At 48.3% G+C, this 24,581-nt stretch overlaps 2 protein-coding genes across 5 annotated transcripts; one reads left to right on the top strand and one right to left on the bottom strand.

Annotated features, from left to right (window-relative positions):
* The first annotated feature begins 108 nt into the window (after positions 1-108).
* LOC117374420 (E3 ubiquitin-protein ligase TRIM39) lies at positions 109-12,114 on the top strand. Of its 2 annotated transcripts, XM_055223419.1 has the most exons (15): positions 109-126; positions 210-271; positions 6,736-6,861; positions 6,979-7,288; positions 7,455-7,621; positions 7,876-7,980; positions 8,100-8,195; positions 9,142-9,375; positions 9,450-9,642; positions 9,734-9,823; positions 10,244-10,270; positions 10,356-10,382; positions 10,630-10,805; positions 10,944-11,099; positions 11,569-12,050. In XM_055223419.1, exons 3-15 carry the CDS (start codon positions 6,742-6,744, stop codon positions 11,770-11,772), a joined length of 1,905 nt encoding a protein of 634 aa, XP_055079394.1. In that variant the 5' UTR covers positions 109-126; positions 210-271; positions 6,736-6,741; the 3' UTR covers positions 11,773-12,050. The 2 variants fall into 2 exon arrangements, with proteins under 2 accessions (XP_055079394.1, XP_033826413.1); XM_033970522.2 differs by lacking the exon at positions 109-126 and having other exon boundaries at positions 143-271; positions 11,569-12,114.
* Positions 12,115-12,996: 882 nt separating this feature from the next.
* LOC117374692 (suppressor of cytokine signaling 7-like) lies at positions 12,997-24,378 on the bottom strand. Of its 3 annotated transcripts, none has more exons than XM_055223412.1 (13): positions 23,785-24,372; positions 23,340-23,469; positions 21,338-21,804; positions 20,146-20,332; positions 19,842-19,903; positions 19,550-19,648; positions 18,653-18,787; positions 17,851-18,020; positions 17,061-17,229; positions 16,807-16,935; positions 15,255-15,390; positions 14,976-15,059; positions 12,997-14,107 (listed from the first exon to the last, which is right to left on the bottom strand). In XM_055223412.1, the coding sequence occupies exons 1-12, from the start codon at positions 24,128-24,130 to the stop codon at positions 14,984-14,986; spliced, it is 2,106 nt and encodes a 701-aa protein (XP_055079387.1). In that variant the 5' UTR covers positions 24,131-24,372; the 3' UTR covers positions 12,997-14,107; positions 14,976-14,983. The 3 variants fall into 3 exon arrangements, with proteins under 3 accessions (XP_055079387.1, XP_033826768.1, XP_055079388.1); XM_033970877.2 differs by having other exon boundaries at positions 12,997-14,099; XM_055223413.1 differs by lacking the exons at positions 12,997-14,107; positions 15,255-15,390 and having other exon boundaries at positions 14,982-15,059; positions 23,785-24,378.
* Between the last annotated feature and the right edge of the window lie 203 nt (positions 24,379-24,581).

Raw genomic sequence — 24,581 nt, 5'->3', positions numbered from 1 at the left:
TGTTTACTGTACTAAGCTCCACCCCTCTATGTACGTGGTCCCGCCTATCTGTGGTATCTGCACAAACCTGCTCTGCTGGACACACCTGTCAAGTCACATGACCCCTGTCCATGCCAGGAGACACAGGTACAAACCAGAACTAAGCCAGAACTAAACCAGGACTAAACCAAGATTAAACCAGGTCTAAAGAATATTCTGTGTATTCTCAGATCCTGAGCTTGTTTTGCCTTGGAGTTTTTTCATTATTAAGGATTTGTGACATTTTAAAGAGGTAAGTTTAATTTTAATTTTATTTTTAAATGTATTTTTATTTTTCTAATTGACTCCCTCCTCTTTTACTGCACATGTCTGTGAACATGGTTTTACCTCTCCCAACACCACCCTCTTTTCTCTCTCTTCATCCCATTCTGTCTCCCCTCTCTCTTCCCCGCTTCTCTCTTTCTCTGTCTCTCCCTTTTCTCCCTCCTCTGCTCTCTGTCTCTCCTTTACTCTCTCTGTCTCTCTCCCTCCTTTCCTCTCTCTGTCTCCCTCCTTTCCTCTCTCTGTCTCTCTCTCCCATCCCTCTCTCCTTCCCTCTCATCATGTGTCTCCTCTTTTCTCCCCTTTGCTTTCTCTCTCTCCTCTCATTTAATTCAATTTTTTTTCCCAATTCATTTATTTTTGTAACGCCCAAAATCACAACAACAGTTGTCTCGAAGGGCTTACCTCCCCTCTCTCTCCTCCCCCTCTTATCTCTTTCCTCTTTATTTACCTCTCTCCTCCCTCCCATCCCTCTCTCTTTCTCCAGTTTACATCTCCTCTTTTCCCTCCCTCCCCTCTTTTCTCTCTCCCTCACTCCCAACACCACCCTCTTCCCTCTCGCTTCCCTCCTTATTTTACCTCTCTCACTCCTCCTTCTCTCCCTCATCCCCTCTTTTTTCTCTCTAACCCTGACACCACTCTCCCTGTCTTCTTTTTCCTCCTTCTTGGTTTGCCCCTCTCCCCCCCATCTCTCCCTCTCTCTCCCCTCCCTCTTCTCTGTTGTTTACCTCTTTCCTTCTCATCCTCTCCTCTTCTACTTATCTCTCTCCTCCCTCACTTCCCTCTCTTTCTGCAGTTTCTCTTTCTGCAGTCTCCCCTCTTCCTTCTCCTCCCTCCCTTCTCTTCTCCCTCCTAATACCACTCTCCTCCTCTCTCCCTCTCCTTCTCCCCGCGGTTTACCTCTCTCTCCCAACACCACCCTCTTCTCTGTCTGTCTCCTCATCCTTCTCTTTCTCCCCTTTCTTTCCCTCTCATATCACTCCCTCTCTTCTCTCCCTCACTCCCTCCTCTTTTATCTGATTTTTTCTCTACTGTTCACATCTCCTCCCTCACTCACTCCCCCTCTCTCTCCTTTTCCTCCCTCCCTCGCTCTCCTCTCCCTCCCCTCCCTCCCTACCTACCTCTCCTCTCTTATCTGTCTTTTCTCCACTATTTACCTCTCCTCTCGCCACTTTCTCTCTCTCTGTTCTCCCCCCCTCCCTCTGTCTCCTTACTCTCTCCCTCCCTCGTCCCTCCCTCTCCTCTCTCATCTGTCTTTTCTGCTCTCTCTCTCTCCTTCACTTCTCTCTCTCTCCTTCACTTCTCTCTCTCTCTCCACATATTTCACTCTCTGATCTGGGGCTCGGTGGAGTTACCTGTCTGACTCACCTGTCCGGCTCTGGCCCCGCCTCCCTTCCCCTCTTTTCTCTTCCTCTCTTCCTCTCTCTCTCTCTCTCTCTCTCAGGTGGAGTTCTCTGTGTAACTGTCAGATTCAGATGTCTTGACCTGGTTTATGGTTAATATCTGTGTAATTACTGGGCCTATCCACATGGAACAAAAACTGGTTTAGATCTAGTTTTAGTCCTGGTTCTGTCCTGATTTAGACCTAGTTTTAGTCCTGGTTTAAATCTTGTTTAGACCTGCTTTTAAACCTGGCTTAGTCCTGGTTCTGTCCTGGTTTAATCCTTGTTTAGACCTGGTTTTAGTCTTGGTTTGGTTTTTCTTTAGACCTGCTTTTAGACCTGGTTTTAGTCATGCTTTTAGTCCTGGTTCTGTCCTAGTTTAGTCCTTGTTTAGACCTGGTTTAGACCTGGTTTTGGCCCTGGTTTAGATCTTATTTAGACCTGGTTTTAGTCCTGCTTTTTGTCCTGGTTTAGTCCTTGTTTCAACCTGGTTTAGACCTGGTTTTAGCCCTAGTTTAGTCCTGGTTTAGTTCTTGTTTAGACCTGGCTTTAGTCCTGGTTCTGTCTTGGTTTAGTACTTGTTTGACATGGTTTTAGTCCTGGTTTTGGTAGATTTTGTTTCATGTGAATAGGCCCAGTAATCAGATATATTCACTATTAACCAGGCCAAAGGTCAACACATCTGACACTTAAAGGTCCTGTATTACACAAAACTTGACCCTGTGAGCTCTGTGTTCTAATGCTGTTAGGAGTTGTGTTTAGTTTCATTCACACATGTTTGAGTAGCCCTTTATTATTCGTCTGTCTACATCTCCAAAGCTCAAAATGCTCCACCTTGTGATGTCATGAAGTGGTGATTTTCAAGATAACGTCTATCTTTTACTCTTAGTCCAGTAGAGATGGACAATTCCAGAGCTGAAATCATCCAAATGATTCCAGTGAAGGTCTTCTCTGTTTGAGAGAACTCAGTCTAAATATCCAGGGTTTGTGCGTTAAAAGTGTGAATGTGTCTGTGATGAGGAAACATTAGGACAGGTCAGAACAGCTTCTCTCAACACAAACTCAGAGTTCTGACCCGTCTCAGGTTCTACAGGGTTTCTAAATGTACTTGTGCTTACACTATATTAGAAAAAAATTGGGTAAAGCCCTGCCTCCATTATATACAGAGCCACACCCTTCACACGCACACACACCCCCTCACACCCACACACACGCACACACACCCCCTCACACCCACACACACGCACACACACCCCCTCACACCCACACACACGCACACACACCCCCTCACACCCACACACACGCACACACACCCCCTCACACCCACACACACGCACACACACCCCCTCACACCCACACACACGCACACACACCCCCTCACACCCACACACACGCACACACACCCCCTCACACCCACACACACGCACACACACCCCCTCACACCCACACACACGCACCACCCCCCCCCACACACACACACACCTGAAGCCCCGCCCCTCACACCTGTACCTGCTCAGTCACTCAGAGCTGAAGCAGACGACAGCAGGACTCACAGTTCAGAGGTAGGACCTGACTCTTCTGAATCTAAAGGGGGAACATAACATATGTGAAAAATGTGTTGTTTACAGAGGCGGGACAGTAAAGTTACTTCAGAATAATATTACTTGAGTAAAAGCAAAGTAGTGCTCCAGGAAAATGAAATGAAATCATGACACAAAAATGATCCAATCTAAATCATATCTGAAGGAAACACACGCGTTAAAATAATTTCATATTGTCAACATAAAGCTCAAGTCACTTTAGACTTAATCACAGTGGGAAGAGGAACTATAGCTTTTACTCGAGTAGGAGTACTGTTACACTGTACTGTGTATTACTCAAGTAACAGTAGAAGTATATTGCTAGAAAAGTACTATTTCTTTATAAAGTTACTCGAGTAAATGCAACCAAGTCAGTGTATCGGAGTATTCCCCTGCTCTGATTTTCACGCACGTGTTTACACCAAAAATCTGATCATAATCTGATTTTTAGAGTAATCAGATTACTCTGTTTGTAATCTGGTTTGAGAATTTACACTGAGCAGATCTGGACCAGGACAAAACTGGACCAGATCTGGACCAGGACTAAACTGACAGAGGAAATGTGACTGATTTAGACGGACTGGATCAGTACAGAACAAAATACTCAGAGCACCTGGTGACACGTGTCAGTGGATCAGAGGGTCATTTCAGGCTGTTATTCTCACGATGACATAGATGTACATGAGCTGAGCGCCCCAGGGTTCGGCTCGAGTTCTGTAATGATCTAATCTGCAAACATGTAAGACGGGAAACACTGGGTTCTGCTGGTTCTGCTGCTGGTTCTGTCGGTTCTGCTGGTTTTGTCAGTTCTGCTGGTTCTAGGGCAGCATTATCAGACTCATTTTATAATATTTTTGGGACTCCCTAAATTCTGGCTTAGTGTTCCATGTCAATCAAAACCCGTGTGTTCAGTTCATAAAGAGCAAATCTGATTACAGTAAATATGAAGTATTTTTGTGACCTGATACTTATCTCTTTTTTGCCTAAAGAACTGGAGCTCAGTTTTGACAAGACTTGGTTTAGCAGATCTAAACCTGAACTGACCTGTTCTAAACCTGACTCTGGTCCTGACTCTGGTCCTGACTCTGGTCCTGACTCTGGTCCTGACTCTGGTCCTGACTCTGGTCCTGACTCTGGTCCTGACCTGGGTCTTGACCAGGGCTAAACCAGGACTGAACCTGAAAGCATCTCAGTAAACTCATCAATAAAACTCAGACAGTGCTGTGGAGGTTTGTATATGAGTTTGGGTGAGGGACCAGGTGAAGGTCGAGGAGGCAGAGCAGGGGGGAGTTTGGGTGAAAGTCGAGGGGGGATAGGTGGGAGAGCCTTTGGTGGTGAAACAGGCATAGTTTTCTAAGGGGAAGAGTTCAGCCTAGTTGATGTCAGAACTCTTGATTGTGCTGTACTGGGTGTGAGGGGAGCAGCTTAATTCCTGATCTGAGGTTTCTAGATGGTTGGGAGGGGCCATGGGTGAAGTTGGGGAGGAAAAGGACAGTGAGGAGTCCCTAGAGGGAGTAGATGTAGCAAAGTGGACCCAGGGCTGGTCTGTGGGCAGGGGAGGTGATGGGGGTGCAGCTGTGACTGAAACCTCTGTTGGGGCTGTGACAGACAGGTTCAAGGCCTGTGACGATGGCTCTGGGGGAAGTGACGCTGGTGATGAACCCTTCACTTGGGAAGGTGGTGGTGCTGCTGACTTGTTCTCTGGAGGAGGTGGTGGTGCTGCTGACTTGTGCTCTGGAGGAGGCGGTGGTGCTGCTGACTTGTCCTCTGGAGGAGGTGGTGGTGCTGCAGAATCCCTCAGGGAGATGGTTGTGCTGCTGGTGGTGACTCCTTTGCTGGGGCAGGTGGTGGTTGTAGTTGTGGTGCTGCTGACACATTGGTTCAGTCTCTGGTTGGCGCAGCAGGGATGCTTCTCTCATTCCTCTTTTCTCTTACTGGCCCAGGACCCTGTTGCCTCAGAGCATGGAGGAGGTTCTCCGTCAGCGCTCTCACTCCACCTCTGCTCAGGTGCGGGCCGTTTTCGTTGAACAGGTCCTCTAGTTTCCAGAATAGATCAAAGTTCTCAATGTAGTGCAATTCTCTGGGTGCACACACGTTGAACAGTCATGTGTTCAGCTGAAACATTTTTTCATCTTTCTTCTGTCTGTTAGGAACAGGTTCACTGACGAATGTCTTAAACTCCACTTTATCAAGCTCCTCAAATAATGTAATGAAATCCCTTTTCAAGATTTCAGTCTGTTCCATTCTGGTGTCAACTGCACCAACAGGTACAATCAGCTGTTTAACTCCTCGGTGTAGTGACAAAACTTTTGGCAGGACTTTTGTAACCCCAGAAACAATGTAACTGGGATAGGAGAAAGTTTGGATTCTTCTGTGACTCACAGCTCTAATAGCACCGTCTCCTAACAGCAGCGTATCTCTGACCATGACGTCTAGCACAGATCGTCTGTCTGCCTAAAGCAAATATTCGTGCGTGTAGCTCATTAATTTGCTGTTGATAGTCCTGATAGTGTTCACAGAAAGAATTCCTTTGGCTTCTTCCTCTGGACATGTCACTGGCTCGCCAGAAATTTTGCTAAAAATGCAAAAATGGTTTAAAAGTCTTGGTTTACTTAAAAGAAAAAAAAAAACTAACTAAGCACATTTTTCAGCACTTGAAGAGGTAAAATTATTCAAAAGCAAAGTTAAAAAGGAAGTAGCAGGAGCAAGTGAAGTTTGCGTCTGCACTCTTTAAAAACAGGAAACTGAAGCCAATGGTCTTTATACCATTATATTGATTGTTTGAACAGATGAACGTGGCACCTTCAGGCATCTGGAAATTGCACCAAGGATGAACTAGACTTGTACAAGTCCACAGTTCTCTTCCTGATATCTTGGCTGATTTCTTTTGACTTTCTCACGGTGTTACACAAAGAAGCAGTGTGTTTCAGGTGTGCTGCAAACACATCCACAGGTGTGTCTATAATTAACTCAAATGTCGTCAATAAACTAATCAGAAGCAAGACATGACATCATCATCTGGATTTTCTCACATTTTTTAAATGCATAGTAATCTTACTGTATGTAAACTTCTGACTTTGAAGAAAGTAATGAAAAGTTGTTTTCTCTCATTCTGGCATTTAGAAAATAGAAATATTTTGTTAATCCTAATTGACCTAAAACAGGTCAATCAAGTTTAGTCTAATTATATGTCAGACAGTGATAAAAAAAACCAAAACATGTGCCTTTTTATATAGTGTGTAAACTTCTGGTTTTGACTGTATGTAGAGGGAACTGCAGAACTGTTACCTTGCATCCATAATGTAAACAAGGCCCACACCAGAACTGAAGTAAAACTCTGATAAATACTGAGCCCTAAGTTCTATCCACCAAACTGAGACCAACATGAATCTGTCAGAGGCACTTAAGACACTTTCTTCTCTCGGTTCTGTGCAGTGTATCCAGACTCACTTGGTTCTGTTGGTTCTGTGCAGGTCCAGATGGCGGAGCAGATGTCTGAAGACCCGGACCTTTTCTCAGAACAAGAGCTCACCTGTTCCATCTGTTTGGACCTGTTCAACCAGCCGGTCTCTACCCCTTGTGGACACAACTTTTGTCAGGTACTATTACTACTACTACCACTGCTACTACTCCTACTACTCCTACTACTCCTACTACTCCTACTACTCCTACTACTCCTACTCTCCCTCTCTCATCATTTCTTTTCTCTTTTTCAGGCGTGTATAGGAGGATACTGGGCTTCCTCACCTGTCTGCACGTGCCCCCTGTGTAAGCGTCAGTTTGATGAGCGCCCCCTGTTGTCGGTGAACCGCGTTTTCGCCGCCATCGCAGACAAATACAAACTGAAGCGCTATGGCATCGGTCCAAGCCCCAGAGCCGATGACTACTTCCTGTCTACGGAGGGAGGGGCTATGGCAGCGGAGGGGGCGGGGGCTATGGCAGCGGAGGGGGCGTGCTCAGATGAGAAGGGGTTTGACCTGGAGCGTGTGAAGCTCGGCGAGACGGTGTGGTGTGACGTGTGCACAGGTGAGGAGTGTTTTTATCTACAGGATATTTACTTTAAAGTCGAGCCATTTCTTCCATGTTCTAATGCTGTAGATGTCTGAGTAATTTAGAGATCTGTGTGTCTGTGTGTGTCTCTGCTTCTGTGTGTCTCTGTGTGTCTATGTGTGTGTCTTTGTGTGTGTTTCAGGTCTGAAGCAGCCGGCCGTCAGCTCGTGTCTAACGTGCACGGCCTCATACTGCTCTGAGCATGTGACTCCTCACCGCACCACAGCCTTCTACGCCTCACACACCCTGCTCAACCCACAGGAGGCGCTCAAGGGACGCACCTGTGAGGAGCATCATCGCATGCTGGAGGTGGGACCCTGCTGACCCCATCTGACCCCAATTGACCTTATCTGACCCCACCTGACCCTCCTCACCTCCTTCCTGCTCTTCTTCTGACCTTCTGACTCTCTGACCTCTACTCTTCTGCTCCTAATCTGACCCTCTGACAGCTCCTCTGACCTCCTCTCCCTCCTCCTCGCCTCTGACCCCTAACCTATGATCCTTGACCCTCTCCTCTGACCTCAAACCCTCTGACCCCTGACCCTGTCCTCTGACCTCTGCAGGTGTTCTGTCGCTCGTGCCAGCGTTGTATTTGTGCCATTTGTGTTTTGGAGGAACATCGCACTCACAAAACTGTGTCAGTGCAGACGGAGCGCCTCAGCAAACAAGTAATACACACGATGGTTTTACTGGAGTAGTAGTATTTTTTCTGTAGTAGTGGCAACAGTAGTAGTAGTTGTTGTATTTGTAGTAGTAGTAGTAACAGTACTTTGTGTGTGTTCTACAGAAGCATGTATCTCGGACGGAGCAGGAGATCGTGACGCGGATCAAACACAGAGAACTCAGACTGAACGAACTGAGACGCAACCTGGTCTCAGTCAAGGTCCAAATCCTAATCCTGGTTTAGTCCTGGTTTAGTCCTGATTTAGACCTCCTGGTTTAAAACTGGTCCAGTCCCAGTTCAAGTCCCAGTTCAAGTCCCAGTTCAAGTCCCAGTTCAAGTCCCAGTTCAAGTCCCAGTTCAAGTCCCAGTTCAAGTCCCAGTTCACTTCTGGTTCAATCCTGAATTGGTCCTGGTGTAGTCCTGGTTTAGTCCTGGCTTAATCCTGGCTTTGTTCTTTTTTAGACCTGGTTTAGTCCTGATTTAGACCTGGTCCAGTTTTGGTCCAGTCCTAGTCCAGTCCTAGTTCAGTCCTAGTTCAAGTCCTGGTTTAGTCCTAGTTCAACCCTGAATTAGTCCTGGTTTAGTCCTGGTTTAGACCTAGTGTAGACCTGGTTTAGGCCTGGATTAGTCCTGATTTAGACCTCCTGGTTTAGAACTGGTCCAGTCCTAGTTCAAGTCCTGGTTTAGTCCTGGTTTAGTCCTTGTTTACTTCTGGTTCAATCCTGAATTGGTCCTGGTGTAGTCCTGGCTTAATTCTTTTTTAGACCTGGTTTAGTCCTGATTTAGACCTGGTTCAGTTTTGGTCCAGTCCTGGTCCAGTTCTAGTTCAAGTCCTGGTTTAGTACTGGTTTAGTTCTGGTTTAGTCCTGGTTTACTTCTGGTTTACTTCTGGTTCAATTCTGAATTAGTCCTGGTTTAGTCCTGGTTAACTCCAGATTTAGACATTTAGAACTGTCCAGTCCTAGTACAAGTCCTAGTTCAAGTCCTGGTTTAGTCCTGGTTTACTTCTGGTTCAATCCTGAATTGGTCCTGGCTTAGTTCTTTTTTAGACCTGGTTCAGTTTTGGTCCAGTCCTAGTTTAAGTCCTGGTTTAGTCCTCTTCTCACTCCTTCTCTTCTCTGATTGGTCCATTTAAACCTCTTTCCTCCTCTGATTGGCTCCTTAGGCCTACGCAGACGGTGAGAGCTCAGAGATAGACCGTCTCTTGGACTCTGTGGTCCAGGCTGTAGACCAGGTCCGGACTCAGGTTGTGGGCGGGATCCAGAACCAGCTCGACAGTGTGATGTCTCAGGGGACGGAGCTAATGCATCGACTGGAGGCGGACCTTAACAACCTGAACCAAAAACGAACTGAAATGGAAACTATGGCCACGAGTCAAGACCACATCCGCTTCCTACAGGTCTGTTCAGTCCTGGTTCAGTCCTGGTTCAGTCCCGGTTTAGTTCTGCTTCAGTCCTGGTCTTGGTCTTCCAGAGTGTGGACCTGGCGGCGCTCCCTGCAGACACAGAGGATGACGAGGAGCCGTTTAGTCTCCAATTCCATCTGTCTGAGGTGAAGTCTGCGCTGCTGCAAGTCAAAGACAAGATAGCTGACATCCAGATGGGCCCGGTCCAGACCCGGGACCAGACCCGGGACCTGGGCCAGGGCCGAGACTCCTACGGCTCCAGTGAGTCAGATGCCCTCTCTGTGTGTCAGATTGCCTCAGATGCCCTCCCCTTGTGTCAAATTACCTCAGATGCCTTCCCTCTCTGTTTCAGGTCTGCTGCCGGACCTTGCGTCGGTCGAGAGTATGTTAAGTCTGAGAGGAAGCACCAACAGCCTCCGACGCAGCCCGTGGAACATCAAAGGTACAAGAGGACTAAACCAGGTCTAAACCGTGTCTAAACCGTGTCTAAACCAGGACTAAACCAGGACTAAACCAGGACTAAACCAGGACTAAACCAGGACTAAACCAGGTCTAAACCAGGTCTAAACCAGGTCTAAACCAGGTCTAAACCAAGACTAAACCGTGTCTAAACAGGGTCTAAACCGCGACTAAACCAGGTCTAAACCGGCTGTAAACCAGGACTAAACCAGGAATAGACCTGGTTTAGTCCTGGTATAAACCGGGACTAAACCAGATCTAAACTGGGTCTAAACCAGGACTAAACCAGGACTAAACCAGGACTAAACCAGGACTAAACCAGGACTAAACCAGGACTAAACCAGGACTAAACCAGGACTAAACCAGGACTAAACCTTGTCTTGTTGTTTTGTTTTTTCTTCAGACGTAAAGAAGAACAAGCCGATCTCAGGTCACTTTGTCCTTTTCATAATTTCATTAAAATTTTCTTACATTTTTTGTGTTATATTTGAGTTTAAAAAATGTTTTTTCCACAGGACACAAAAAGGCAAAAGTCTACATGGGTGAGTCCTCCTCTCCCCTCTCTCTCCTTTCTCTCCTCAGTCTCCCCCTCCTGTCCATCTCTCCTACTCTCTTCTCCCCTCCTTCTCTTCTCCTCCCCTCCCTCTCTCCTCAGAGGACATGGTCTTGAACCCTCTCCTCCTCCCTCTCTTCTCCTCCTCCTCCTCCCTCTCGCTTCCTCCCTCTCTTTTCCTCTCCTCCTCCTCCTCCCTCTCTCCTCATCTCCTTCTCCCCTCCCTCTCTCCTCAGAGGACGTGGTCTTGAACCCGATCTCGGCGTACCCGTTTTTGATTCTGTCAGAGGACCGTAAACAGGTCAAACGCGGCGAGAAGCTTCAGTTTTACCGGAACAGTCCCCAACGCTTCGACGTCTGGTCCTGCGTCACTGCCAAAGAGGGCTATGCCGCCGGACGCCACTACTGGGAGGTATGGGAGGGCATCTGACACAATCCCATAAAAAGGGAGCGGTGGGTCAGATGCAGCTGTAACCCAGAGACACTGAAGGATGGGTCAAGTGCAGAGGACACATGTCGGGAGGGCATCTGACTCTCTCTCTCTCCTCAGGTGTTCGTGGGGGAGAACAAAGACTGGAAAGTGGGCGTGGTCTCGGAGGTGGCGCAGAGGAAAGGGCTGTTCGACATGAGTCCTCCAAATGGATACTACGCCCTCTGGTGGAGCGGCGGGCAACTGCGAGCACTCACCACCCCTCCCCTCACCAAGGTACGCACCTGTCTACACCTGTGTCTGCCCCTGTCTACACCTGTCTACACCGATCTACACCTGCCTACACCTGTGTCTGCCCCTGTCTACACCTGTGTCTGCCCCTGTCTACACCTGTGTCTGCCCCTGTCTACACCTGTGTCTGCCCCTGTCTACACCAGTCTACACCGATCTACACCTGCCTACACCTGTGTACACCTGTCTACACCTGTGTCTGCCCCTGTCTACACCGATCTACACCTGCCTACACCTGTGTACACCTGTCTACACCTGTGTCTGCCCCTGTCTACACCTGTGTCTGCCCCTGTCTACACCTGTGTCTGCCCCTGTCTACACCTGTGTACACCTGTCTACACCTGTGTCTGCCCCTGTCTACACCTGTCTCTATGTCCATCCTCCTTTTTCCCCCCTCTATCAATCGATCAGGCTCCTGTCTGCTCCTGATGCTTCTGTCTGCTCCTGTCGGCAGGTAAAGGCCCCCCCAAAGCTGCGGCAGGTGGGGGTGTTTCTGGACCATGACATTGGGCAGGTGTCGTTCTTTAATGCGAAAACTGGCTCCGAGATCTACAGCTTCAACCAAGGAGCCGAGTTCACTGAGAGAATGCTCCCCCTGCTGGGGACGGGCGACAAGGAGGTGCCCCTGGTGCTCATGACCACACAGAACCAACTTTAGACCGGGTCTAGACCAGGGTCAAGACCAGCACCAGGACTAAGTCAAGTCAAATTTATTTCTAAAGAACTTTTAAAGACATCAGCGCTGCCCCAAAGTGCTGCACAAAGGTGATATACAAATTTTATAAAACAAAACATGCAAAAATACAGTAGAACAAAACAAGTACAAATAGGACCGAGAACAGGACAGAATGCTCCCCCTGCTGGAGAGGGGCGATAAGGAGGTCGCCCTGCTGTGTGTGTGACCAATCAAAGTGTTGTCATGTGACGTGTGTGTGAGCCAACGAGAGCATTCAATTTTTAAGAAAATAAACTGTAAATGTTAATAAAAGTATTTCTGTTCATCTGCAGGGCTTTTTATTTTATATTTTGGAGAAAGTTAAATAGTCTGAATTACTTTGTTTTGAGTTTAAAGAAATTCTGGAGGAATTCTGAGCTCTCACACGAGGCCCATCCACATACTGTACTAAGAATGAGACACACCAGATATGTGTCTCTATCTGCAGGTCAAGGGTCTGGACACACAGGTTTAAATGGGGTTGTATTTTTTTTAAACCTGTAGAAGGCAGGATAGACACAGCTCCTTTAAAGGTCCTGTATTACATAAAGTGACTCTTGTGAGCTTTAAGCCATGTTCTAATGGTGTTATATCCTCAAAAACAGACCTGGAGTTGTGTTTTGTTTCATTCACTCATGTTTGAGTAACACTTTATTCATCTGTCTACGCCTCAAAACGCTCTGTTCCACCTTGTGATGTCATGAAGTGGTATTTTTCAAGTGAACAGCTCCTTTTACCTTTAGTTCAGTAGAGACTCGTAATTCCAGGGTTGAAATCATCCAAATCATTCTAGTGAAGGTGTATGGAGTATAAAAACACTTCAGCTCTTCCTGTATTACCTCATGACATCACAAGGTGGAACAGAGCGCTTCAGTTTGAGAGAAGAAATCAGCATAAATCTGCAGGGTTTGTGTTTTAAACATGTGTGACTGAAACAAAACACAACTCCAGGTCTGTTTGATCTGTGTTCTGATGTTTGATCTTTTAAACTTTAGATCTGTTTCTCAAACAGTGGTGCGTGTCCCCCATGGTATAATGTATGCATATATGTGTGTGTGTATATATATATATATATATATTATATAGTGTGTATTTCAAACAATCTTGTTTTGTTTCACGTTTAGAAAAAAAATCATCTCAAAATCAGAATGGTCAATTTTTTATTCACATTTTTCACAGAAATCTGCGTGACATAATCTTCCTAAAAATCCCACAATCCTTAGCGTCTTTCAAGAGTTTGTGTTTAGTCCCAGTTCAATCCAGGTCCAGATTCTAGACATGGTTTAGTCCCGATCCTGGGTCCTGTGTTACATCCGCCATCTTAGTTCTGTTTGATAGAAACGTAGTTTTTGGTCTTTATTTTTGTCACCTCCGGAGCCTTGAGCCTTCAGAAAAACGCGATAATTATTAAAACATTTGAACACAAACAGCTGCCACAAAATAAAAGTGCAAACTCGCGTCTATCACCATGACAACAAAAAAACGTGGTTCTTTTCAAAATAAAATTATAAGAAATATTTAAATAATGAGAAGAAAAGTGCTTTTTCAGAAACAGTTTTCATCAACTTCAAACCAACACGAGAAGTACCAGGAGAGGTACCAGGAGAAGTACCAGGAGAAGTACCAGGAGAAGTCGTCCAGGTAGCAGGAGATGTGGAAGAAACAGTAACAGTAGTAATAGCAGTTTTAGTACCAGTACTACTAGTAGTAGTAGTAGTAGTAGTAGTATTTGCAGTGATGACAGAGTCTGTGATACTCTGATCAAGACCTGATTTAGTCCAGGTTTAGACCTAGTTTAGACCTGGTTTAGTCCTGGATTAGACCAAGTGAAAACCTGGTTTACTCCTGATTTATATCTGGTTTAGACTTGGGTTGGACCTAGTTTAGTACTAGTTTAATCCAGGTTTAGTCCCCGGTTTAGTCCTGGTTCAGTCCTGGTTCAACATCCATAATTGTTCATCTCTCTGGAAACATCAGTAACTTGCTCTTGCAGACTCGGTCCTGGTCCCGGAGGTAACTTGAGTCCAGTTTTGAGTTTTTAAAAATCGTCCCAGCGATGACATCATCAAAAAGTGCGGTCTCCACATCCCCGTAGCCCCTCCCCCTCTGGGTCGACCAGCCAATCACAGAGCTCGTTGGGAGGACGGATCATCTGAGAGCCGCTGATTGGACGAGGCCAAGCGGGGCGAGCGGACTGGCTGCAGGTTGGAGGCGGGTCCTTGTCTCTGTGAGCTGATTGGCCGATTCAGACGATCCACAATGAGGACAATCTGAAAAACTAAAACCAGATAAAACAAGATGGAGGGCAGAGTCTTTAGAAATTTACTTTTAATTTTTAAAAACATTTAAAATAAAAGTGCAGTAATAAATGGGTCAGAGCAGTGAAGTTTGTTTGTATTGACCGTAGACTGTAAATATAAATGGACATAGCTAATCTGCTGGACAAACAGGAAGTGACGATGAGTGCGCTGAACTAGCTCCAATTCACTTTCTATGTTAAAGTGAATCATGAATAAAGATTCTCTACTTAAGATTTTAGATTTATTTAGATTTATTTATGCGAGGCTGGATTAATTGTGATATATTTATTGTCACCTTGAAACCAAACAATAAAACCCTTTGGATGGATATTGTCTTTTTTCCCAGCAGGTGGCAGTAGTGGGACGTGACCAGAAAAGGTGGGCGAGTTTCTGGGTTGGTGCCACATAACGGGCAGCAGCTATGTAAGAGTCTGTTTCAAACTTCTGTTTGTGATAAAAATGTGTCCATAGTCCATAGGTTTTTCCAGGGAACGTTTGTAACAGAAGATCTCCAGCAGAGGCTGACATTTCGTACAGAGACAAAATGTTTATAAAATAATGTTCCATGTTTGTTGGATTGGCAGAAAAGTATATTTAAGATTGCAAAACAGAGGAAGAGTGTTCACAAACTCGTCATATTAAATCTTAATTGACAACACTCACGTCTTTGGGCTTGAAAAATAGCTCAACTTTATAAAAATACTGTCAAAAAAAAATCATGTGACTTTTATTTATTTAAACTGACAGAAGAAGCAGTACTTCGGGCCAGTTTTAGTTTCATGTGGATAGGCCAATGGATGTGGATATTAACCATAAACCAGGTCAAAAGTCAAGTGTGAGCCTCACCTCAGCTGCTACGTCCGGCCCTGCTCCTTCACCTCCTCTTCTGCGTCGTAGTAGTAGAACTTCCTCAGATACAAAATCAGAGGCCTGAGATCAGAGACCAGAGTTAGACCTGGTTTGGACCAGAGTTAGACCTGGTTTAGACCTGGTAGAGACCTGAGTTAGATCAGAGATAGACCTGGTCTAGCCCCGGGCTTTACGTGGGCAGTGGCAGCTCCTGGATGTGGTCTAGTCCCAGTCTAGTCTCAGTCCAGTCCCGGTCCAGTCCAGTCCCGGTCTTACGTGGGCAGGGGCAGCTCCTGGATGTGGTCGATCCTCACAGTTTGTCTGATGCAGAAGCGACACAGATGCTGCAGAGTTTTCACTGAACTGAACCTGGAGACAGGATACAGGAGCTGCACCGGGGTGGGAGGGAGGCCTGACAGGGGCGGCAGGAGCAACAGGAGCGAATAAGGAGAGCCAGAGGTGGAGAGCCAGAGGTGGAGAGCCAGAGGAGCAGACAGAAAACAGTACCAGAAAGTTTTATTGCCATTATCAGTAAACTAAATTCACAAACTTTGAATTTTCTGTGAGTATTTTCTGATTAAAGCCGAGTCGCTGAAATGTTGTTGTAAATAAAACTCACTTTGGGAAGTAGGACAGAGAGACTTTATACTTTTGATTTTGACGAGCATTAACCACACCCACTGCAAAGCACATCACTACACAAACACCTGCTGTGCCTGAATGTCTCCCCCAGCCCCTCACCCCACAGCCCCCCACTCCACGGCCCCTCACCCCTCGCTTCCCAGCCCCACTCCACAGCCCCCCCCCCCCCCCCCTCACTCTCTCACCTCACAACCCCTCACTCTTCATCAGACTCTCTAGAGACTCATACAGAGAGATTTACAGAGTTTAACCTCTGATAATCTTGATTTGTGTTTTAAATAATGATGAGGTTGGACTGGCTCAGTCTTTATAGACTAATAATAATCTCAAGTGTTTTATTCATAATCAGGATCAACAGAGCCATAAACCAGCGCTTCTATCTGCTTCATTCAGTCGTGTTGTGACCAGTTAAAGACCTGTCTCTGTCCTCTGGTCTACATTGATCAGTCTAGTGACCACTGCTGCCCGCTACGTTTCCAGGTGCATTGTGGATAAATATGAGTGCACTATTCTTTCACTCACTAGACATTCAGTCAAACACCACTAACATTCTGTGACTCCTGTATAGTGCCCCCTGTAGGAAGAGTGTGGACATTCAGATGCAGCCTCTGTCTTTACTCTTCTGTGATGTGGTGAAACGAGGAGCAGATTGATTATTGCCTAAGTGAGTTGTGCCTGAAAAAACATGAGTCGTGCTTTGTGATTGGCTGCTGTGTCTATTCTGATCTGTGATTGGCTGCTGTGTCTATTCTGATCTGTGATTGGCTGCTGTGTCTAGTCTGATCTGTGATTGGCTGCTGTGTCTAGTCTGATCTGTGATTGGCTGCTGTGTCTAGTCTGATCTGTGATTGGCTGCTGTGTCTAGTCTGATTGGCTGCTGGGTCTGTTCTGGTCTGTGATTGGCTGCTGGGTCTGTTCTGGTCTGTGATTGGCTGCTGGGTCTGTTCTGGTCTGTGATTGGCTGCTGGGTCTGTTCTGGTCTGTGATTGGCTGCTGTGTCTAGTCTGATCTGTGATTGGCTGCTGTGTCTAGTCTGATTGGCTGCTGGGTCTGTTCTGGTCTGTGATTGGCTGCTGTGTCTAGTCTGATCTGTGATTGGCTGCTGTGTCTAGTCTGATTGGCTGCTGGGTCTGTTCTGCTCTGTGATTGGCTGCTGGGTCTGTTCTGCTCTGTGATTGGCTCGTACCTGGGACTCTGGAGCGCAGGAAGTACAGGAACTTTCCGTTTTTGGAGTGAGCGATGGCTCTCTCGATAAACTCCACCACAGAGTGACAACGGTCCTCAAACTTAGGGTGACACCACAGGCTGAACGTCCCTGTAACCAGAGGGTTTCAGGTCCTGATTAGAACTGGGCTAGACCTGGTTGAGACCTGGTTTGAGTCCTGGTTCGGTCCTGGTTTCAGTCCTGGTTTCAGTCCTGGTCCAGTCCTGGTCCAGTACCTCTGTAGTGCTCCATCCTGGTGTGGTGTGTGATGTTCTGGGACCTAAAGCTCAGACTCAGGATGTATCTCGGGTCAGAACTGTCTCTGACCAGAAACGACCCGTCCGGCTTCTCCTTTAACTTCGCCTCCGCGTCCTCCCAGGTCATCGGACCCCAGTACCAACCACACTGAAAAAGAGAGGAGTGAGAGTAAGAGAGGAGGAGGAGGGGTTAGAGGAGGAAGATGAGGAGTGAGAGGGGGAGAGGAGGAGGGGTTAGAGGAGGAAGAGGAGGAGTGAGAGGAGAACTGAGAGGGGGAGAGGAGGAGGAGTTAGAAGAGGAGTGAGAAGAGGAGAGGAGGAATGAGAGGAGTAGGAATGAGAGAGGAGGGGTTAGAGGAGGAGTGAGAGTAAAGAGGAGAGGAGGTGTTAGAGAAGAGGAGGAGTGAAAGGAGGAGAGTAGGAGTGAGATGAAGAGGACTAGTGAGAGAGAGAGGAGGAGGAGGCGAGAGAGGGAGTGAGAGACGAGGAGACGGGGTTAGAGGAGGAAGAGGAGGACTGAGAGGAGGAGGACTGAGAGAGAAAGCAGGAGTGAGAGGAGAAGTGAGAGGAGAGCTTAGAAGAGGAGTGAGAGGAGGGGAGGAGGGGTTAGAGGAAGAGAGAAGGAGTGAGAGGAGGAGGGGAGAGAATCAGAAGAGAGAGAAGAGAGGAGAAGAGAAGAGGGTTCAAAGGACGAGCAGATGGTGCAGAGGAGCAGAGGAGTGGGTCAGAGGAGCAGAGGAGGTGCAGATGGTGCTGAGGATGTTCAAACCTTTTCCAGTTCTCTGAGACTGGTGGCGAAGCTGTTGGCGTCTGATTGGCTGAGCAGGCAGCGGGCCGTGGCGTATGATTGGCTAAGGGGGCAGCGGGGGGAGGGTCTTGGCGGTGGGCGTGTGTCAGTGCGCAGAGGAATGGGGCGGGGCAAACCTCGAAGAAACGCGTCTGAAAAAGAAACAGAAAAAAAAATAAAAGACTCAATCTGGACTAAACCAGGACTGAACCAGGACTAAACCAGGACTAAGCCAGGAATGAACCAGGACTAAACCAGGACTAAGCCAGGAATGAACCAGGACTAAACCAGGACTGAACCAGGATTAAGCCAGGACTGAATCAGGACTGAACCAGGATTAAGTCAGGACTGAATCAGGACTGAACCGGGACAGAGCCAGGACTAAGCCAGAACTAAGTTGAGCATCCACTCCAAAGGCTAAATGAAGGTAACAAAGAGCTAACACAAATGTATTTTCTATCATTATTAGTGTATTTTAAGTGTATGCAGAGCCTCCACAGTCTGCATTTAACCTGCTCTGAGCATTAGACGTCAACATCTACGGATCCCCATTCTGGACGTACAGAGTGGTATGGGATCTGTGATTTGGAGTACTCGTCGATACTGGAAAAATGTGCGGTATCAGAGCTTTTGCTGATACCAGTATCAGAACAACCCTAGGAAAATATGTGTAATCACAAGATCATTTCTCTCATGAGGTCTTTTCCCATCACAACACCGTTTGATTGGTCGACTGCAGATCATGACATTTGATTGGCTCGTAGTGGATTGTGGGGTGTTTTACCGTTGAGGCTGAGGCTGTGCTGCATGGAACCAACAGCAGGGGGCAGCACCAGGCTCCGGGGAGGTAAGGACTGCATGGACACGCCCCCTCCACGTTCCAGGAAGGAGCTCTGAGGAGGCGGGACTGCGAAGTCATCTGCCCAATCAGAGAGAAGGAAGTAGAGCGTGAAATACAATTTATAGACTTCAATTATTGTCATTTGAGGGTTTTAATAATGTTATTATATTTGAGAAATAATTAAATGCCATAAATGTTTTATGTTTAAATGTGTACTGTTACACACATGAGAGCTCTGGCGGTTACGACCAAACAGTGAGTGTCAGTTTCTCTCAGAGCTGTGAGTTTGAAATTATCGATTTGGACTTTTTATCCTAAAAGTAAGTTTCCCTGTTTGTTTACCTAAATGTACAGTCTTATGCAGATGTTATGTATATCTGCATGTGCCAAGTTAACTGCCCATGCCTTTAATCTGTTACCTGTGCCCATGACTCCTATGGTTTATGTGATCTGTTTAGCTTTGTCTCTCTGCTGGTTTCCGCATGTCTTACAGATGACCACACCTTGATACTCGAATGTCTGCTCCTCTCTGCCTGCTCCGCTCACTCTGCTCCTCTCTTTAAGATACTAAACACTAACCAAAGGAGATTTTCAGATGCTAAAACTAGCGCTAGCGTTCTTTCAGATGTTTTCTGACACTACACAGTGATGATCATGATGTTGTTTTGGTTCATATCTCTGTGAGAGTTTTGTACTATTGTCACAAACATGGCGTGTTTCCATGGTAACAAATGCTTTATAGAGCTCGTTCCATGCAGAGCTCTATAAATTAGTGAGTATCACAAAGTTTGAGGTTGCACTGAGCTGCTTCGTTAGGAGTGAAGTTATTATGGTACACACCGAGGAGACTGAGGCTGCGGCGAGGAGGAGGAGGAGGAGTGGGAGGATGAAGAGCGCTCCTCCGAGAAATGTCCACGTCAACCAGGGACACCGTCTCACCTGAGAGAGTTTAGTACAAAAAATACTACAATTAACTAGAGCTAAACCAAGTCTAAGGACTAAACCAGGTCTATGGCCTAAACCGGGTCCAAGGACTAAACAGGGTCTAAGGACTAAACTGGGTCTAAGGACCAAACCAGATCTACAGACTAAAACAGGTCTATTGACTAAACCAGGTCTAGTTCAGTCTTACCGGTGAAGGCAGGAGTGAACGGCACCGGGGAGAAGGCACTGAGGGGTCTGGACACCTGCAACCTGCAACACAAGAAACATCAACACAACAGAGTCCTAGCTCAGTCCCTGGTCCAGTCCCTGGTCCAGTCCCTGGTCCAGTCCCTGGTCCAGTCCCTGGTCCAGTCCCTGGTCCAGTCCTTGGGTCAGTCCCTGGGTCAGTCCCTGGTCCAGTCCAGTCCCTGGTCCAGTCCCTGGTCCAGTCCCTGGTCCAGTCCCTGGTCCAGTCCCTGGTCCAGTCCCTGGTCCAGTCCCTGGTTCAGTACCTGGCTGGGTCCTGGTCGTGGGTGCTGGAGCCGGACCCCCACACATCGAGTAGACTTCCCCCAGAGGAGGTGGAGGAGGTGAGGCTTGGCCGTTTGTCCGTGAGTCCTGCTCCAGATCCAGAGCTCCGGGTCCGGAACAGTTTGGACAGGCGCAGCTTCAGAGAGCCTTTGCTGGACTTACCCCGAGCTGTGGGGGGAGGAAGAAAGGGAAAGGGGGGAGGGGGGTTATACATTTAATTCCACTGTGCCTGGTGGAGTCAGGTCCAGTTGCAGGTCACTGTAGAAGTGGGCGTGGGGACGTCATACTGTTCGGCTCAAGATGGAATTTAAAGGAGAGAGGATGTCTAAAATTGACTTTTTGGATCTGTCTACCATGTTATGTTTTTCCTTTTAGCATGGGTGATGTAGGCTTGTGCAGGCACTGTTAACCATATGAAGGGTTCAAATAGGGCCCAGGAGAGATCACTAGATTATTCAAACATGCATGGATGACATCTAAAACCTTTTCAGGCATGTTTTTGATGAGGGAACAGCGTTTTAGGGCAGGGCTCTTCTCTGGGAGACACTGATGTCACACAAACATAACTCGTTTTCTTAATTCATAAAATCTAAATCATATCAGAATTATACTCAAACACAAAACAACCTGTGGTTTATCGTCAGCTTTTTCTTTGAGCCTGTGTTGTGTCTCCTCTCTGTATGTAACACTGGGTTTGGCTCAGGTAGATGCTTTATGACCTGGAAATATCATATGTTCGATCTTTATACAAGTGCCAGGACGCACTTGTATGAAACAACTGTTAGCTAAAGCTGTTAGCTAGCTTTATTTGGCTAACATGACAGCTCTGCATGTCATGTGTCTGAAATACAGCGTTTATCACAAGATCACAAGCCTCTGTTTGGTGAAAGCAGAATTTAGTTTATATCTGTTTTTTGTGTCTTCCTGTCACCTGACTTTGTGTTCCCTCTTATCCAATTATGTTTCGTCATTTTAACCACGAGGGAGCTAGTACCCTTCAGGGTCAGACCCTCACACAGAGCAGTACGCTTCACTTTACACAGTGGAGACCCAAACCGTACCAATCCGCTCCAAAGCGATCTAGTGGAAATGAGACTTTATGGTCCAGTCCAGGGTCTTTGTCTTGTCCAAGGTCTTGGTCTGGTCCTGGGTCTTGGTTTTAAGGAGACTCACATCTGGAAGAGGGTTTGTCGAGTTCCGGGAGCAGAGGAGACAGAGAGCGCCCCCCAGAGGCCACAGACAGTTTGGGCGTGGAGGCTCTGCTCTGAGGTTGAGACCTGGACCCACGCTCTGGGACCTGCTCTGAGACCTGGTCCGTCCTATGATCTGAGATTCGGTCTAGACTCCGGTTCAGTGTGGTCTGTAGCCCCTCCCCCCTCTGTGGCCCCTCCCCCCCTGAGTCTAGCCCCGCCCTCAGCCCCTCCAGCACCAACAGGGCGGCACTCGCATGTAGACCGTCGGGTTGGCTCCTCCCGGGGGTAGAGTTGTGGGCGGGATTGTGGGTGGAGCTGTGGCAGGAGCAGTTTCCCGCTGCATCGCCCATCTGCCCCAAACGTCTTGCCAGTGCCATGACGACAGAGTCCTGCCCCCCCAGGGCCTCCCAGGGGCCAGAGGAAGAACTGCCCTCAGGAACAATCAGTCTGAGAGAGTGAAAGAGAGACAGAGAGAGAGAAAGGCTCAGTCTGAAATTGAGTAAAAATACCTCCCTCCCTCTCCTTCCTTCTCCCTCCTTCTCCTTCATCTTGACCTTTGAGAGCTATGTCATGAGGTCAAGAATAAGAACCAAGCAGGTGTTAGGAGCAGTGAAGAGAAAGAGCTCTCGCTGCTTTTGGTGGAACCGACTCCCCCAAACCAACAGCAGAAACAACAGCTCTTGAGTAAAAACTGTAACACCCAGAAAACAGACTACAGCCCCATCCTCCGCCGTTTGATTTTACACAAAAAGGTGAGAGTGACTCACTTAAAAACCGATGGCTAACGCTAGCTAGCTTGTGACTGTAATGTTATTTGAGAGGGACTTGTTTAACAACACAAATCAGATCAACTGTTGGGAGTTCAGACAAGTCAGTTCATCTAACTTGAGAAACAGAGCTTCAGACAGAGCAGTGCCTCCAGTTAGCATGACATCCCTAGGGGATGTTGATGACGTCACAGTAGTTGTAGTTAACATGTTGCGTTTATTTATGCAGAAGGTTTGAATTAATAATGTGCTACAGTGTATAAACCTGTAAATTATTATTTGGAAATGGTCGTTTTGATCTGTGCAGTGGATTGTGGGATGTCTCATAGTTCCTTTAGCGTAGGAACCTCCCAAGGAAGCATAGTGTCTCCTTTCTTAATTTCTCCCTAATTTTCACTAATCAGTTTGGAAGGTCCTAGTCATGGCTGACAATGATGCACATCCAGGTCAGTGATGAGGAAAGGAGCTACCTAGGCACTTTTAACAAATTCAGATGGGGCCAGTCTGACCTGCTGCTGTGTGCTCCTCTGGCTCTCTGCTCCTCTGGCTCTCTGCTCCCCTGACTCTCTGCTCCCCTGGCTCTCTGCTCCCCTGGCTCTCTGCTCCCCTGGCTCTCTGCTCCCCTGGCTCTCTGCTCCCCTGGCTCTCTGCTCCCCTGGCTCTCTGCTCCCCTGGCTCTCTGCTCCCCTGGCTCTCTGCTCCCCTGGCTCTCTGCTCCCCTGGCTCTCTGCTCCCCTGGCTCTCTGCTCCCCTGGCTCTCTGCTCCTCTGGCTCTCTGCTCCCCTGGCTCTCTGCTACTCTGGCTCCCTGCTCCCCTGACTCTCTGCTCCCCTGACTCTCTGCTCCCCTGACTCTCTGCTCCCCTGACTCTCTGCTCCCCTGACTCTCTGCTCCCCTGACTCTCTGCTCCCCTGACTCTCTGCTCCTCCCCTGACTCTCTGCTCCTCCCCTGGCTCTCTACTCTTCTGGCTCTCTGCTCCTCTGGCTCTCTGCTCCTCTGGCTCTCTGCTCCCCTGGCTCTCTGCTACTCTGACTCTCTGCTCCCCTGACTCTCTGCTCCCCTGACTCTCTGCTCCCCTGACTCTCTGCTCCCCTGACTCTCTGCTCCCCTGACTCTCTGCTCCTCTGGCTCTCTGCTCCCCTGGCTCTCTGCTCCTCTGGCTCTCTGCTCTTCTGGCTCTCTGCTCCTCTGGCCCTCTGCTCCGCTCGTCTCACCTGGGGGTGGTCCTTGGGTCAAGCAGACCGAGTCTTAGGGCCTGGTCCAACAGCGCTGGGGGCCACATCGAGAAAGCTCCGTTTGGATCTGAGCTCTGAGGAGACGCCTGGAGCCAGGAGCCCACAGAGTCTGAGAGGAAGAGAGGAGGAGAGAGGGAGGAAGAGAGAGAGGGAGGGAGGGGAAGGAGAGGAAGAGAGAGGGAGGGAAAAATATGTAAACACACACTGATAAGACTGACAGAGAGGACAGGACAGGGATCAGGTTTGTCCCTGATGCCCTGCAGCAGGTCTCAGAGACACTGGAGTGTTGTTTACACCTGTCCCTGTCCCGCAGGATAAAGACATGATATAATTATATTTATTATAAATGTAGAGGCTTTATAAACTCCACACTCCGGAGCTGCCTCTGGATGAATGAACATAGTCTACGGGACAAAGCTCAGACCTGTGGCCGCGGAGGAGGCGCTGGTTCCAGGTTCGGTCCGGAGCAGGTTCTGCAGGACCATAATTTGGGCCTCCGCGGGTCCGGGCTCAGGGGCGGGTCTGTGGAGCGGGCTGTGCGGAGGCTCCAGGCCGCCCGTGGGCTCTCCTTTCCCGGGTAGAGGGGAGCTGTAGGGCGGGGATGAGGCGCGGCCTCCCGGGCTACCGGTACCGGACCCGGTTCCGCCGGAGTCCCGCGCGGGTTTCACGGGCACGAACCCGTCCTCGCGCTCGTCCAGGCGCGCGTACTCGTCCGCGTGCACGAGCCGCATGAGGACAAAGTCCGGAGCGGCGTCCCGCGGCTCCGTCATCTCTCCGCTGGTACCGCGTTAGCTGCCGCGTTAGCCGCGGTTAGCTTAGCCTGTTAGCTCCGCTCTTACATAACACACACAGGGCTAACGGCTAACGGCTACAGCGGGCCCCGCGCTCCGCGGGCCGCCCCCGGGCCCCGACCCACAGCCGCCAACATCTGAACCGAACCGAGCACAGAGCCGCAGAGACAGGGGCAGCAGCGGGGACAGCAGCGCCATAGTCCTCCGGAGGAGGCGAGAGCTCCGACAGAAACAGCGCCCGCGAGCGGCGTGTGCAGGCACTGCACCGAGAGGAGAGAGGGGTAAAGGAGGAGTCAGAGGAGGAGAGTCAGATGAGGAGAGACAGAGACGGAGGAGGGGAGGAGGCAGAGCGTTGGAGTTTCATTATAATGTCACAGAGTAAACGGTGTTCGTTCACTATAATCACACCTGTTGTTCTATAAATTGAAAC

Source organism: Periophthalmus magnuspinnatus, chromosome 8 (genome assembly GCF_009829125.3).
Source record: "Periophthalmus magnuspinnatus isolate fPerMag1 chromosome 8, fPerMag1.2.pri, whole genome shotgun sequence".
In the NCBI taxonomy this organism is placed as follows: Eukaryota; Metazoa; Chordata; class Actinopteri; order Gobiiformes; family Gobiidae; genus Periophthalmus; species Periophthalmus magnuspinnatus.
Note: the sequence above shows the minus strand (reverse complement) of the source record. Positions and strands in the feature narration are given on the sequence as shown.